Below are 16,082 nucleotides of genomic sequence, written 5' to 3' on the forward strand. Positions count from 1 at the left end.
CCTCTGTGGCGTCCTGTAGTGATGGAGGTGGCGTCCGGGGAGTACGGCGACCAGATGGTTCGTCTGGTCAAGGCGGTTCAAGACCAGAAGTGTGAGAAAGACGACCAGACGGAGCTGAATGGAGACATGAGTCCCCACCCATTCCTGTGGCAGGGCATGGAGGAGGTGAGAGACGCCGGGGTCGGTCAGTCAGAGTCAGTCAGAGTCTGGGTGACCTTCACCTGTGTGTGTGTGTGTGTGTGTGTGTATGTGTGTGTGTGTGTGTGTGTGTGTGTGTGTGTGTGTGTGTGTGTGTGTGTGTGTGTGTGTGTGTGTGTGTGTGTGTGTGTGTGTGTGTGTGTGTGTGTGTGTGTGTGTGTGTGTGTGTGTGTGTGTGTGTGGTCAGGAGAGCCACTCATCTGACGGCTGCCACAGCTTCTCTGCCAGCTGCATGACCCAGTTCTCCATCCTGTTCCGGAGAACCTTCCTCAGCATCCTACGAGACTCGGTGAGGAACCTTCTTGTCCAGCTCACTCTGACTCCACCCATTGGCTGAGGTCCACAGGTAAACTGTCTTTGCTGGTCCAGGTGCTGACTCACCTGAGGATCTCTTCTCACGTCGGCATCGGGGTTCTGATCGGTCTGCTCTACCTGGGAATCGGCAACGAGGCCAAGAAGGTTCTGAGTAACTCCGGGTTCCTCTTCTTCTCCATGTTGTTCCTCATGTTTGCGGCGCTGATGCCCACAGTGCTCACCTGTGAGTCCAAGTCTCATTCAGGTCACATCCAGTCCCCCATCCAGCCTTACCAGGGCCGTCGAAACCAGGAACACATCAGGTCCAATGTGAGACAGGATGGGACAGAATATTACATTACAGGACAGAATAGGACAAGACAGAATAGGACAAGACAGAATATCACAGGATCGGACAAGACAGGACAAAATCACAGGACAGGACAATATCACAGGACAGGACAGAACAGGACATCACAGGTCAGGACAGAATAGGACAAGACAGAATATCACAGGATAGGACATAGTAGGACATGACAGAAAAGGACCGGACAGGACATAATATCACAGGAACAAACAGGACAGGATATCACAGGAATGGACAGAATAGGACAGGACAGAATAGAATATCACAGGACAGGACAGAATAGGACAGGATAGGACAGAATAGGACAGGACAGGGCAGAAGAATCAGGACCGTATGATGGACAGACGAAATGTTTAGTCAAAGAAGAGTCAACATTTTCTTTCGGCTGAACATCAAAGAAGAAACTGAAACCAACCGAGAATCAAACATCAGTATGACAGCAGAGCAGCAGTAACAGAGCCTCTCATGGACACATGTCTTGTCTTCCAGTTCCTCTGGAGATGGGCGTCTTTCTGAGGGAACATCTCAACTACTGGTACAGTCTGAAGGCCTACTACCTGGCCAAGACCATGGCCGACGTCCCGTTCCAGGTACGGTACTCCGGACATGATTACCAGGTGGAACAGGAAACAGGAAGTGACATGTTTACCAGGTGGAACAGGAAGTGAAACAGGAAGTGACATGTTTACCAGGTGGAACATGAAACAGGAAGTTAAACAGGAAGTGACATCATTATAGCGTACTGCAGTAATGTGTTCCAGGTAATTTTCCTGGTAGTGTACTGCAGTACTGTGTTCCAGGTAATTTTCCTGGTAGTGTACTGCAGTACTGTGTTCCAGGTAATTTTCCTGGTAGTGTACTGCAGTAATGTGTTTACATGTAGTTTTCTTGGTGGTGTACAACATAATTGTTTTTTCCAGGTAGTTTTCTTGGTGGTATACTGCATTGTGTTTTCCAGGTAGTTTTTCCAGTGGTGTACTGCAGTATCGTGTACTGGATGACTGCTCAGCCTCCAAACGCCGGCCGGTTCTTCCTCTTCCTGTCTCTGGGGGTCTTGACCTCTCTGGTTGCTCAGAGTCTGGGTCTGCTGATCGGGGCGGCCTCCACGTCACTGCAGGTGGGGTTAGGGTTAACACACACACACACACACACACACACACACACACACACACACACACACACACACACTACGTCACTCATGTGTGTGTGTTGTTGTTCCAGGTGGCCACGTTCGTGGGCCCGGTCACGGCCATCCCGGTTCTGCTGTTCTCCGGGTTCTTTGTCAGTTTCGACACTATCCCCTGGTACCTGCAGTGGATGTCTTACATCTCCTACGTCAGGTGGGGGTGCTGTGCTACTGGGTGCCTATAAATGAAACTGGAGCTCTAAATCAAACCACAGACACACTTCGTCACTTCAGACAACCGCGTGAAGCTGGTCTGAAGCTGGTGTGAAGCTGGCGTGAAGCTGGCGTGAAGCTGGTCTGAAGCCGGCGTGAAGCTGGCGTGAAGCTGGCGTGAAGCTGGTCTGAAGCTGGCGTGAAGCTGGCGTGAAGCTGGCGTGAAGCTGGCGTGAAGCTGGCGTGAAGCTGGTCTGAAGCTGGCGTGAAGCTGGCGTGAAGCTGGTCTGAAGCTGGCGTGAAGCTGGTCTGAAGCTGGCGTGAAGCTGGCGTGAAGCTGGTGTGAAGCTGGTCTGAAGCTGGTGTGAAGCTGGCGTGAAGCTGGTCTGAGGTGCCTAACTGGTGGATTGTTCCATCATACCATTGCTCCACCGTGCCGTCATCTTTTGTATCGTGTTTCCACTGTACCGTCATTTCACCGTACCGTCATCCCGTTGTACCGTCGTTCCACCGTACCGTCATCCCGTTGTATCGTCGTTCCACCGTAACATCATCCTGTTGTACTATCGTTCCACCATACCGTCTTTCCACCATACCGTCACCCTGTTGTACCATCTCTTCCACCTTACCATCATTCCACCATCGTTCCACCGTACCATCGTTCCTCCGTACCATCGTTCCACCGTACCGTCTTTCCACCGTACCGTCATCCTGTTGTACCATTGTTCCTCCGTACCATCGTTCCTCCGTACCAACGTTCCACCGTACCGTCTTTCCACCGTACCGTCATCCTGTTGTACCATCGTTCTACCGTACCATTGATCCACCGTACCGTTGTTCCACCATACCGTCAACCTGTTGTACCATCGTTCCTCCGTACCGTCGTTCCACCGTACCATCATCTTGTTGTACCATTGTTGCATCGTCCCGTCAGTGTGTGGACGATCTGCCCTCAGGAGCAGCACATGAAGAACTTGTTCTGGCTCTTGTCACTGACTGTCCGTTTGTGGTTCTGCCCGTCAGGTATGGCTTTGAGGGCGTCATCCTGTCCATCTATGGTCTGGACCGAGCGGACCTCCACTGCGAGCAGAACCAGACGTGTCACTTCCAGAAGTCCGAGGCCATCCTGAAGGAGCTTGACATGCTGGACGCCAAACTCTACCTGGACTTCATTGTCCTCGCCGTCTTCTTCTTCTCACTCAGGCTCATCGCTTACTTTGTCCTGCGCTACAAGATCAACTCTGAGAGGTAGACCTGGACCAGGACTGGGAGCAGAGGTGTCCCAGGGCTCGTGGAGGACAGAGACCGTAGAGCAGAAGGACAAACGCTGGCTGTATCTTGATTTTCAGTCTGAATTCAGATGGTGAAGGATGACCTCACGATCCTTCGGACTGTTTGGGTTTTGAGCAGGAAGTGTCAGAAACGTTCCCGCAGGAGAACCTTAACCTTCATATCTACGTCGCTGCTGGATCCTTGGCGGGCTCTTCCTCTCATTGTGAAACAGAACCCAGCAGATTGGAACGTCAGCTGGTCTAGACTGTGGTGATGATGTGTTGTTGCAGTAGTAGTCCTGCTCTGTGAACCTGCGAGGCGCCGGATGGTGACGTTTATTAAAACAAATGGAAAAAGATGGATTTTGATTAAAAAAATAATGGCAGGCTATACCAGACTGCCAGGAGTGTGTGTGTGTGTGTGTGTGTGTGTGTGTGTGTGTGTGTGTGTGTGTGTGTGTGTGTACACATCATCTCCTCTGTTAACGACGTCTCGGTGGTCAAACTCACACCTGCAACACTTTCCACTGATTCCTTCTGGAACAAATTAATGAGCTGCGGCATTAATGACCCGGAGCTCTGCTGCTCCTCCGGGGGGTGTAATGACCCGGTCCCCCCCCCCCCCCCCCCCCCCAGGACCACACCGGTAATGACCTCCTAACCCCCCAAGGACCAAGCCACACCAGTAATGACAACAACCCCCCCCCCGGGACCAGAAGCTCATTAGCGATCGCCTCTGCAGCTTCTCTCATTATTTCTCTACGACCAAAAGTTTTGGCTTTTCTTCTTCTGCAGTTTGCTTCGGATCCAGTCACTGAGTCACTGAGTCACTGAGTCACTGAGTCACACAGTCACTGAGTCACTGAGTCACTGAGTCACACAGTCACTGAGTCACACAGTCACTGAGTCATTGAGTCACACAGTCACTGAGTCACACAGTCACTGAGTCATTGAGTCACACAGTCACTGAGTCACTGAGTCACACAGTCACTGAGTCACACAGTCACTGAGTCACACAGTCACTGAGTCATTGAGTCACACAGTCACTGAGTCACACAGTCACTGAGTCATTGAGTCACACAGTCACTAAGTCACTGAGTCACACAGTCACTGAGTCACTGAGTCACACAGTCACTAAGTCACTGAGTCACACAGTCACTGAGTCATTGAGTCACACAGTCACTAAGTCACTGAGTCACACAGTCACTGAGTCATTGAGTCACACAGTCACTGAGTCACTGAGTCACTGAATCACTGAGTCATTGAGTCACACAGTCACACAGTCACTGAGTCACTGAGTCATTGAGTCACACAGTCACTGAGTCATTGAGTCATTGAGTCCCTGGGTACGTCCGAATGGTCCCTCCTAACTCCTTAACTATCAACTTTACCTTAACCCCGTGTATGACGTCATGGAGTTAGTGAAAGGAGTTAGGAGACTTCCTAAAGGAGTTAGTGAAAGGAGTTAGGAGGCTTCCTAAAGGAGTTAGTGAAAGGTGTTAGGAGGCTTCCTAAAGGAGTTAGTAAAGGTGTTAGGAGGCTTCCTAAAGGAGTTAGTGAAAGGTGTTAGGAGACTTCCTAAAGGAGTTAGGAAAGGTGTTAGGAGGCTTCCTAAAGGAGTTAGTGAAAGGTGTTAGGAGGCTTCCTAAAGGAGTTAGTAAAGGTGTTAGGAGGCTTCCTAAAGGAGTTAGTGAAAGGTGTTAGGAGGCTTCCTAAAGGAGTTAGTGAAAGGTGTTAGGAGGCTTCCTAAAGGAGTTAGTAAAGGTGTTAGGAGGCTTCCTAAAGGAGTTAGTGAAAGGTGTTAGGAGGCTTCCTAAAGGAGTTAGGAAAGGTGTTAGGAGGCTTCCTAAAGGAGTTAGTGAAAGGTGTTAGGAGGCTTCCTAAAGGAGTTAGTGAAAGGTGTTAGGAGGCTTCCTAAAGGAGTTAGTGAAAGGTGTTAGGAGGCTTCCTAAAGGAGTTAGGAAAGGTGTTAGGAGGCTTCCTAAAGGAGTTAGGAAAGGTGTTGGGAGGCTTCCTATAGGAGTTAGGAAAGGTGTTAGGAGACTTCCTAAAGGAGTTAGTGAAAGGTGTTAGGAGGCTTCCTAAAGGAGTTAGGAAAGGTGTTAGGAGGCTTCCTAAAGGAGTTAGTAAAGGTGTTAGGAGGCTTCCTAAAGGAGTTAGGAAAGGTGTTAGGAGGCTTCCTAAAGGAGTTAGGAAAGGTGTTAGGAGGCTTCCTATAGGAGTTAGGAAAGGTGTTAGGAGGCTTCCTAAAGGAGTTAGGAAAGGTGTTAGGAGGCTTCCTATAGGAGTTAGGAAAGGTGTTAGGAGGCTTCCTATAGGAGTTAGTAAAGGTGTTAGGAGGCTTCCTAAAGGAGTTAGTGAAAGATGTTAGGAGGCTTCCTAAAGGAGTTAGGAAAGGTGTTAAGAGGCTTCCTAATGGAGTTAGTGAAAGGAGTTAGGAGGCTTCCTAAAGGAGTCAGTAAAGGAGTTAGGAGGCTTCCTAAAGGAGTTAGTGAAAGGTGTTAGGAGGCTTCCTAAAGGAGTTAGTGAAAGGTGTTAGGAGGCTTCCTAAAGGAGTTAGGAAAGGTGTTAGGGGGCTTCCTAAAGGAGTTAGTAAAGGAGATCACGGTGGTGAGTCAGTGTTGTGGTTGTGAGCGAGGTTGTGGGGGTGTAGTGGTTGTGGGGGTGTTGTGGTTGTGGTCGTGGGCGGGGTTGAGGGGGTGTTGTGGTTGGGGGCAAGGTTGTGGGGGTGTAGTGGTTGTGGGGGTGTAGTGGTTGTGGGCGGGGTAGTGGTTGTGGGGGTGTTGTGGTTGTGGGCGAGGTTGTGGGGGTGTAGTGGTTGTGGGGGTGTAGTGGTTGTGGTCGGGGTAGTGGTTGTGGGGGTGTTGTGGTTGTGTGGGTGTTGTGGTTGTGGGGGAGTCGTGGTTGTGGGGGTGTTGTGGTTGTGGGGGTGTTGTGGTTGTGGTTGTGGGCGGGGTTGTGGTTGTGGGGGAGTCGTGGTTGTGGGGGTGTTGTGGTTGTGGTTGTGGGCGGGGCTGTGGTTGTGGTTGTGGAGGTGTTGTGGTTGTGGGGGTGTTGTGGTTGTGGTTGTGGGCGGGGTTGTGGTTGTGGGGGAGTCGTGGTTGTGGGGGTGTTGTGGTTGTGGTTGTAGGCGGGGCTGTGGTTGTGGTTGTGGGGGTGTTGTGGTTGTGGGGGTGTTGTGGTTGTGGTTGTGGGGGAGTCGTGGTTGTGGGGGTGTTGTGGTTGTGGTTGTGGGCGGGGCTGAAGGGGGTCTGAGTGCCGTCTTTCAGCTCTGTCGCTGCAGCTCCTCCTGAAGAGAATAAAAGAGCAGCAATTGAACTGAAGCTGTGAGGAGTTGGAGGAGGAGGAGGAGTGATGAAGGTCATCAGGCTGTAGTCACACTGAGTTCAGTCTGTAGTGGAGTGATGAGGAGTGATGAGGAGTGATGTTAACCCACTGCTTCTGTGTCACACTGTGTTCTGTGTTTAGTGTTTCAGAGTGACTCTGCTCTCTGTCTCTGTCTATCTCTCTCTTGCTCTTTCATTCTCGCCTTCCTTCTCACTCTCTCTTACTCTCTTTTACTCTCTCTCTCTCTTTCCTTCTTACTCACTCTCTCTTTCCTTCTCACTCTCTCTTTCCTTCTCACTCTCTCTCTCATTCCTTCTCTCTCTCTCACTCTCTCTTTCCTTCTCACTCTCACTCTCTTACTCTCTCACTCTCTCTTTCCCTCTCACTCTCTCTCTTTCCCTCTCACTCACTCTCTTTCCTTCTCACTCACTCTCTCTCACTCTGTCTCTCTCTTTCCTTCTCACTCACTCTCTCTTTCCTTCTCACTCTCTCTCTCTTACTCTCTCTTTCCCTCTCTCTCTTTCCTTCTCACTCTCTCTCTCTCTTTCCTTCTCACTCTCTCTCTCTCTTTCCTTCTCACACTCTCTCTCTCTTAATCTCTCTTTCCCTCTCTCTTTCCCTCTCTCTCTCTCTTTCACTCTCTCTCTCTCTCTCTCTCTCTCTCACGCTCTCACGCTCTCTGTCTCTCTCTTTCCTTCTCACTCTCTCTCTCTCTCTCTTACTCTCTCTTTCCTTCTCACTCTCTCTCTCTTTCCTTCTCTCTCTCTCTCTCGCTCTCTCTCTCTCTATTTCCTTCTCTCTCTCTCTCTCTCTCTCTCTCTCTCTCTCTCTTTCCTTCTCACTCTCTCTCTCTTTCCTTCTCACTCTCTCCCTTTCCCTCTCACTCTTTCCTTCTCACTCTCTCTCTCTCTCTCTTTCCTTCTCACTCTCTCTCTCTTTTCCTTCTCACTCTCTCCCTTTCCTTCTCACTCTCTCTCTCTTTCCTTCTCTCTCTCTCTCTCTCTTTCCTTCTCTCTCACTCTCTCTCTCTTTCCTTCTCACTCTCTCTCTCTTTCCTTCTCACTCTCTCTTTCCCTCACTCTCTCTCTCACTCTCTCTCTCTCACCATGTCGAACTTGTCATTGTCGTACTTTGTTCTGGGGGCGTACGTGAACGTCGGGAACGCGCGCTACTTGTTCTTCCTGTTGGCGGCGCTGCTGTACGCCGCCGTGCTGTTTGTCAACACGTCGCTGATCCTGGTGATCTGCGTGAACAGGACCCTGCATGAGCCCATGTACCTGTTCCTGTGCAGCCTGTTTGTCAACGAGCTGTACGGCAGCAGCGGCCTGTTCCCGCTCATCCTGGTCCACATCCTGTCCGACTCTCACACCGTGTCGGCGCCGCTCTGCTTCCTGCAGATCTTCGTCATCTACACGTACGCCAACGTGGAGTTCCTGAACCTGGCCGCCATGTCGTACGACCGCTACCTGGCGATCTGCCGCCCCCTGCAGTACCGCAGCCTGATGTTGCCCAGCAAGGCGCTGGTCCTGGTCCTGGTCCTGTGGGTGTACACGTTCCTGAAGGTTCTGGTCACGGTGTCTCTGAACCTCCGCCTGCGGTTCTGTGACAACATCATCAACAGTCTGTACTGCCACAACTACCTGGTGGCTCGCCTGGCGTGTTCGGGGAACAGGGTGAACGACGTGTACGGGCTGTGTGGGATGGTTCTGACGGTGCTGGTTCCTCTGGCGCCCATCATCTACTCCTACGCCAGGATCCTGCGGGTCTGTTCCAGCGGGTCCAGACAGACCCGGCAGAAGGCCGTCAGCACCTGCTGCCCTCACCTGGTGTCGCTGCTCAACTTCTCCTTCGGCTGCTTGTTCGAGATCCTGCAGAGCCGCTTCGACATGAGCCACGTTCCCGCCGCTCTGCGGGTCGTCCTGTCGCTCTACTTCCTGGTCATCCAGCCGCTGCTGACGCCTGTCGTCTACGGGATGCAGGTGTCCAAAGTATGGCGCGTCTACCGAGACACGCTGAGCTGCAAGACGACGGCCAGTCAGTCTGACCTCTAGAACCTGAGCTCTAGAACACGACCTCTATCACCTGAGCTCTAGAACACGACCTCTAGAACCTGAGCTCTAGAACATGACCAGTTGAACCTGAGCTCTAGAACCTGAGCTCTACCACCTGAGCTCTAGAACACGACCTCTATCACCTGAGCTATAGAACATGACCAGTTGAACCTGAGTTCGAGAACACGACCTCTATTACCTGAGCTCTAGAACACGACCTCTAGAACCTGAGCTCTAGAACATGACCAGTTGAACCTGAGCTCTAGAACACGACCTCTACCACCTGAGCTCTAGAACACGACCTCAATCACCTGAGCTCTAGAACATGACCAGTTGAACCTGAGCTCCAGAACACAACCTCTAGAACCTGAGCTCGAGAAAATAACCAGTAAAACTGGCGCTCTAGAACACGACCTCCAGAACCTGAGCTCTAGAACATGACCAGTTGAACCTGAGCTCTAGAACACGACATCTAGAACCTGAGCGCTAGAACATGACCAGTTGAACCTGAGCTCTAGAACACGACCTCTAGAACCCTAGCTCTAGAACATGACCAGTTTAACCGGAGCTCTAGAACATGGCCTCGAGAACCTGAGCTCGAGAAAATAACCAGTAAAACTGGCGCTCTAGAACACGACCGCTAGAACCTGAGCTCTAGAACACAACCTCTAGAACCCGAGCTCTAGAACATGACCAGTTGAACCTGAGCTCTAGAACACGACCTCTAGAACCTGAGCTTGAGAAAATAACCAGTAAAACTGGTGCTCTAGAATACGACCTCGAGAACCTGAGCTCAAGAATATGATATTTAGAACCTGAGCTCTGGAACAGATTCAGATTCATCATGAACCTTGATGACCCCTGACCTCCACGTTCTGTACAGTTATAGAACCGGTTCAAAACGGTTTCTTTCGCCTCGTTCAGTCGATTGCGATGTTTCGCCGTGACGAGGCTCAGACCAGATCAGCTGCTGGATGATGTCAGCAGGGGGAGGAGCCACACGGAGGTCAGCTGACCTCAGGCCCCGCCCTTTCAGCGGCGTGGAAGTTAGCGCTCGGTTCTCCAGGAGGCTGGAGCTCGTCCACACCACCAGAACGCCGCCGCCATGTTTCTGACGCCGCGGGAACCAGGAGTCATGATCTGGTCGCTTGATGAAATACGTGGAACCGCGCGGTAAAAACATCTGATTGAAATCTGAGCTGATCGGCGTGACCTCCGACCTTTATCAGCAGAGACAGTTTCTTTCTCTTCATTCTTTCTGTATAGTGGAGACACTTTAATGGTATTTAATAAATATTACAAGTAAATGATACTCTACTAATAGAAACAGTTAAAGGCAGCAGTCTTGTGACATTATGAATGAATCACCGATTATTAAAACAACAGAGTGAAATTCACCACGATTCTTCTCAACAGAACGTTCTACCATCAAAACTCAATAAAGCTTCACCAGGAACACGGTTCTGAGTCAATACCTCTGTTCACCACCAGCTCTGAGAAATAACTAACACACACACACACACACACACACACACACACACACACACACACACACACACACACACACACACACACACACACACACACACACACACACACACACACACACACACACGCCGCCCTGCTGGACTACGGCTTTGCTAACATCCTGCGTTGTCATAATAACATCAATAATACAAGAATACTATAAGTCACTTTTGAGTCTTTGAGACTGGTCCTGGTCCTAATCCTGGTCCTGGTCCTAGTCCTGGTCCTGGTCCTGGTCCTGGTCCTGGTCCTGGTCCTAGTCCTAGTCCTAGTCCTAGTCCTAATCCTGGTCCTGGTCCTGGTCCTAGTCCTGGTCCTGGTCCTGGTCCTGGTCCTGGTCTCCCAGGGGTCTTTTCCAGCAGAAAGAACCAGGTTCTAGTTCTTGTCCAGGGCCAGATTTAGCACCAGTTCTTTGTCTTTTCACACACCAAAGCCTATCAGGGGCTAAACTGGTGCTAAGCTGGCCCTACATTGTTCCTGGGACAGAGTGGAGCCAGAGGGGGGCCAGACCGGGGCCAGAGGGGGGCCAGACCGGGGCCAGAGGGGAGCCAGAGCAGAGCCAGAGGGGGGCCAGACTGGAGCCAGAGGGGAGCCAGAGGGGGGCCAGAGGGGAGCCAGAGGGGGGCCAGAGGGGAGCCAAAGGGGGGCCAGAGGGGAGCCAGAGGGGAGCCAAAGGGGGGCCAGAGGGGAGCCAGAGGGGGGCCAGAGGGGAGCCAGAGCGGGATCTGACACGTCATCAGCTGGGGGCAGAGTTACCTCTACCTACGAGGAGGAAGGGATTCTGAACTCTACAGGAACACGGAGCCCCGGAGTGGTTCTAGAGAGAAATATTAATAACTTGAGGGAACGATCTAATAAGTGGTTCCCTCAAGTTAATGATACGAGGGAAGGAGATCATAGTGGTTACCTAGGTTACCATGGAAACGGCTGTAGAGCAGCGTTCTATCATTCTACACCTCCGTTCCTCCATGTTGAAGCTTTTGATTCAGACACGTCCAGAAATAAAGTGAAAGCAGCAGAAAGTCACTATGGAACGTCCAAGAACCATCAATAGAGCGACGAGGAGACTCAATGTCTTCCTGAGGTTCAGGTCAGACTAGATGGAGCGACCCGGACCAAACCACTGGGACAGTCCGTCTCCTGGTTCCTGGATCCTGCCGGCGCTACGTTGGTGGAACCAGTGACGTGATGAGGTGGTTCTACTGGCGCCGTGAACGCTGGAAAAAGAACCGGTTCTTTAGCGGTGTTCATTTAAGAACTGAACTAGAACCTGAACTAGAACCTGAACTAGAACCTGAACTAGAATCTCAAGTAGCACCTCAACTAGAACCTCAACTAGAACCTCAACTAGAACCTGGTTCTTGTTGGTGGAAAGGCCCTACCACTGTTAATGTTTACATGGAAACGAGGCCAGGATCGTCAAATCTATTGATAAAATCCTTGATGGGAACAACCCCGGAACATGAATGGAACTGTTACAAAGCTTAATACACGACGGCCGTTTTCCAATTTTTAGAGCGCCAGTGTGACTTTAGACTTTGGACTTCGTGCTTCGGGCTTCGGACTTCAGACTTTGGGCTTCGGACTTTAGACTTTGGACTTTGGACTTTGGACTTTGGGCTTCGGGCTTCGGACTTTGGACTTTGGACTTTGGGCTTTGGACTTTGGACTTCGGGCTTTGGACTTTGGACTTCGGGCTTCGGACTTTGGACTTTGGACTTTGGGCTTTGGACTTTGGACTTCGGGCTTTGGACTTTGGACTTCGGGCTTTGGGCTTTGGACTCAGCTGTATTAATCCCTCAGGACGACTCCGTCAGGGAGATGTAAGTTCCAGCAGCTTAATAGAAGAGGAGCAGCACACAGAGGAGAACAGAGATGAGTTACAGAAAAAGGGAACTAACCTTAAGTTAACTAGATATAGAAGTGGTAAACAGAATCAGCCTCTAACAGAATCTAGGAGTGAAAGTGACCGAAGGTTAAACTGCTGGTTGGTTACAGACACTATTATTAACCAGGAGGATCATCTGCAGTGAAGAGACACTTAGATGTTGGACAGTTTTGCATTATGGGATGTGAGATGGAGGATGGTGAGGTGGAGGAGGTGGATGGAGGCTACTGCTCCTTCCCTTCTGTCCTCTGCCCCCCCCCCCCCCCTCCCCCCCAGTGAGGACTTGTACAGCCTGATGGCCTGAGGGACAAAGGACTTCTTAAGTCTGTTAGTCCCACATTTGGGACGAAGCAGTGTCTCTCTGGACATGCTCCTCTGGTTGTTGATGACGGTGTGCAGAGGGTCTCTGGTATTGTCCAGAATGTCCAGCAGTGTCTTCACTGTTCTTGCCTCTGCTACCGTCACCAGAGAGTCCAGCTTCATGCCGACTACAGAGCAGTCTGTCCAGTCTGGACTTGTCCCCAGCACACCACGGTGTAAAAGAGGACACTGGTCACAACAGACTGATAAAACATCCACAGTAGTTTGCTACAGATGTTGAAGGACGGCAGTGTCCTCAGGAAGGACAGCCTGCTCTGTGTGTTCGTCTCCACCTCCCAAAGTCTAAGACCAGGTCCTTTGTCTTGGAGGTGTAGAACTCCAGGTGGGTCCTGCGCCAACAGACGGCAAAATCCCCCAGCAGACTCCGATAGTCCTCCTCTCTGTCCTCCCTGATGCGTCCAACGATGGCTGAGTCATCAGCGTACCTCTGGATGTGACACAGCTCCTGCTGGTGGTTCAGTGTGGACAGTGAGTTCACGTTCCTCATGATGACGGAGGGAATCGATGGTTTGTAGCGCCTCCGCTTGTCTGCTCGGTGAGCCTTTATCCATAGGATATATAAAGAGTTCCTCCACCAGGCCTCCGCCAGGACTCTACCAGGACTCCACCAGGACTCTACCAGGACTCCAGGCCTCCACCAGGACTCCACCAGGCCTCCACCAGGACTCCACCAGGACTCCAGGACTCCAGGCTTCCAGGCCTCCAGCAGGACTCCAGGAATCCATCCCTACCGGGCTCCAGGACTCCAGGACTCCAGCTGCTAGCCGCTAGCGGCTAGCGGCTAGCTGCTAGGTCATAGCTGCTAACTGCTAGCTGCTTGCTCATAGCTGGTTCCTTGTTCTTCATAGCTGCTAGCTCATAGCCTGTAGCTCGTATTTTGTAGCTGCTAGCTGGTAAGTGCTAGGTCATAGCTGATAGCTGCTAGGTCATAGCTGGTAGCTGCTAGGTCATAGCTGCTAGCTGCTAGCGCATAGCTTGTAGCCCGTATTTTGTAGCTGGTAGCTGCTAGCTCATAGCTGCTAGCTGCTACATCATAGCTGGTAGCTCATAGGTCATAGCTGGTAGCTGCTAGCTGGTAGCTTATAGGTTGTAGCCCGTATTTTGTATCTGCTAGCTGCTAGCTCATAGCTGCTAGCTGCTACATCATAGCTGCTAGCTCATAGCCTGTAGCTCGTATTTTGTAGCTGATAGCTGCTAGGTCATAGCTGGTAGCTGCTAGGTCATAGCTGCTAGCTGCTAGCTCATAGCTTGTAGCCCGTATTTTGTAGCTGGTAGCTGCTAGCTCATAGCTGCTAGCTGCTACATCATAGCTGGTAGCTCATAGGTCATAGCTGGTAGCTGTTAGCTGGTAGCTTATAGGTTGTAGCCCGTATTTTGTATCTGCTAGCTGCTAGCTCATAGCTGCTAGCTGCTACATCATAGCTGCTAGCTGCTAGCTCATAGCCTGTAGCTCGTATTTTGTAGCTGCTAGCTGGTAAGTGCTAGGTCATAGCTGATAGCTGCTAGGTCATAGCTGGTAGCTGGTAGCTGCTAGGTCATAGCTGCTAACTCATAGCTGCTAGCTGCTACATCATAGCTGCTAGCTGGTAGCTCATAGGTCATAGCTGATAGCTGCTAGCTGGTAGCTCATAGGTCATAGCTGATAGCTGCTAGCTGCTAGCTCATAGGTTGTAGCCCATATTTTGTATCTGCTAGCCTGACGGATGAAGTCGTTCGCCGTCGTGGAGGAAGTGGTTGTGCCTGCTGCGGTGGACTCGAGCAGATGAGGGCGGCTGCAGGCAGGATGTGATGACGTTCCACTCAAACGACACTGTGAGTCGCGTGTTGCTGACAAACAGCGCCATCGTCTGGAGAGAATGAAACAGTTTTTCTCTCTGCAGCTCCACGAAGCCGCTGACGTTACAAACGGTTTTCACGCTGGAACAGCAGTTTACATGAAGATGGACTTTATTGTGGAGAAACTGGAGCTTCAGCTGAGGAACGCTTCCACTGCATGGAGCACCACTGTCCATGTTCACTGGTCACAGAGTTGCAGTTTGTGAAGTTTAGAGTTTGTTGGAGAGTAAAAATGAAGCTAAATAATGAATCTCATCAGCAATTAAAAGGCAATGTTTTCATTTGCAGTTTATTCATTGAAAACTTCCGTGTATTTCTACAACATTTCATTCATCAGATTTTCTCTTCAGTTTTCAGAGAAAATAAATGTGAATATTTTTGCTGACTCAGCCTTTCTATTTGTTCTCTCCTGTTCAGCGACGTAATGCAGCTTCACATCCACAGAGAAAGAAACGTCTTCAGATCAGTGAATCCATCATTTATTCTACAAGCTTCTGAGTCTGAGTGGACTTGGTTCAGTTATTAATAGTTATTAAGTTAAATGAAAGTGTTAATATTTAAATGAGCCGGGCCACTTTGTACTGGGAGCGCTGGGTCAGAGGTCGTACTGGGACTGTTCATGGGTGAAGTTTATTCATAACAACAGTCATGTGCAGAGGTCAGAGAACACGTTCCCACTGACGGTCCCTGAACAGGACCCTGGACCCCCTCCAGCTCCCCGGAATGCCGGAATGTTGCCACTCACTGATGGATGCTGGAAAAATAACTTCCCCAGAGGGATGAATTAAGTATGACGAGTTTATGAGCATAAATACATGAGAAGATTAATCTGGTTGGAAACGTGATGGTGTGATCTTCTCAGGTGAGGCAGAACCAGAACCAGAGGGAGAACCAGAGGCAGAACCAGAGGCAGAACCAGAACCAGAACCAGAGGCAGAACCAGAACCAGAGGCAGAACCAGAGGAGTCTGGGGAGGAAGTGGAATTATTAAGAGTACTGTTCTGCCTCTGCACACAGTACTCATTGTTCCTTCTCCCTCACTTCCAAACACACTGCTGACAGAGCTGAAGGACTCAGACGAGCTGGTTCCCTCGCTGCCGGTTCCCTCGCTGCCGGTTCCCTCGCTGCCGGTTCCCTTGCTGCAGGATTATCTTTAATAAACTCTTATCAATCTTTTCAGGTGCTCTCATTCTGACGTTGTGTCCTCTGGAGGTTTTGCCAGGACTTCCCCTGGATTTCTGGCTCTCCGTCGGTCTCCTGGAGCATCTCTGACCTGTTGTTGTTGTTGTTGTTGTTGCTGTTGCTGTTGCTGTTGCTGTTGCTGTTGCTGCTGTTGCTGTTGCTGTTGCTGCTGTTGCTGTTGCTGTTGCTGTTGCTGCTGTTGCTGTTGCTGTTGCTGTTGCTGTTGCTGTTGCTGTTGCTGCTGTTGTTGTTGCTGTTGCTGTTGCTGTTGCTGTTGCTGTTGCTGCTGTTGTTGTTGCTGTTGCTGCTGTTGCTGTTGCTGTTGCTGTTGCTGTTGCTGTTGCTGTTGCTGCTGTTGCTGTTGCTGTTGCTGTTGCTGCTGTTGCTGTGATAACTGGACCCTGGATGGTCCAGTTCCCAC

At 50.7% G+C, this 16,082-nt stretch overlaps 2 protein-coding genes across 5 annotated transcripts in view; both read left to right on the top strand.

Annotated features, from left to right (window-relative positions):
- abcg1 (ATP-binding cassette, sub-family G (WHITE), member 1) overlaps positions 1-3,872 on the top strand; it is an 18,001-nt gene extending 14,129 nt beyond the window's left edge. For 2 of the 4 annotated variants that reach the window (XM_080459604.1, XM_080459605.1), the window contains exons 9-15: positions 20-165; positions 386-487; positions 568-736; positions 1,349-1,449; positions 1,818-1,976; positions 2,081-2,199; positions 3,222-3,872. In XM_080459604.1, coding sequence (XP_080315730.1) covers positions 20-165; positions 386-487; positions 568-736; positions 1,349-1,449; positions 1,818-1,976; positions 2,081-2,199; positions 3,222-3,450 — 1,025 coding nt within the window. In that variant the 3' untranslated portion in view covers positions 3,451-3,872. The remainder of the gene's footprint in view (positions 1-19; positions 166-385; positions 488-567; positions 737-1,348; positions 1,450-1,817; positions 1,977-2,080; positions 2,200-3,221) is intronic. The other 2 variants (XM_080459606.1, XM_080459607.1) reach the window with 1 other exon arrangement.
- Positions 3,873-7,902: 4,030 nt separating this feature from the next.
- On the top strand, positions 7,903-10,301 carry LOC308107760 (olfactory receptor 11A1-like; the record flags this gene model as incomplete). The annotated part of the gene is made up of 1 exon (XM_080460251.1): positions 7,903-10,301. The coding sequence occupies one exon, from the start codon at positions 7,903-7,905 to the stop codon at positions 8,845-8,847; it is 945 nt and encodes a 314-aa protein (XP_080316377.1). The 3' UTR covers positions 8,848-10,301.
- Positions 10,302-16,082: the final 5,781 nt, after the last annotated feature.

Source organism: Lipophrys pholis (genome assembly GCF_963383615.2).
Source record: "Lipophrys pholis genome assembly, chromosome: 3".
Taxonomy (NCBI): domain Eukaryota; kingdom Metazoa; phylum Chordata; class Actinopteri; order Blenniiformes; family Blenniidae; genus Lipophrys; species Lipophrys pholis.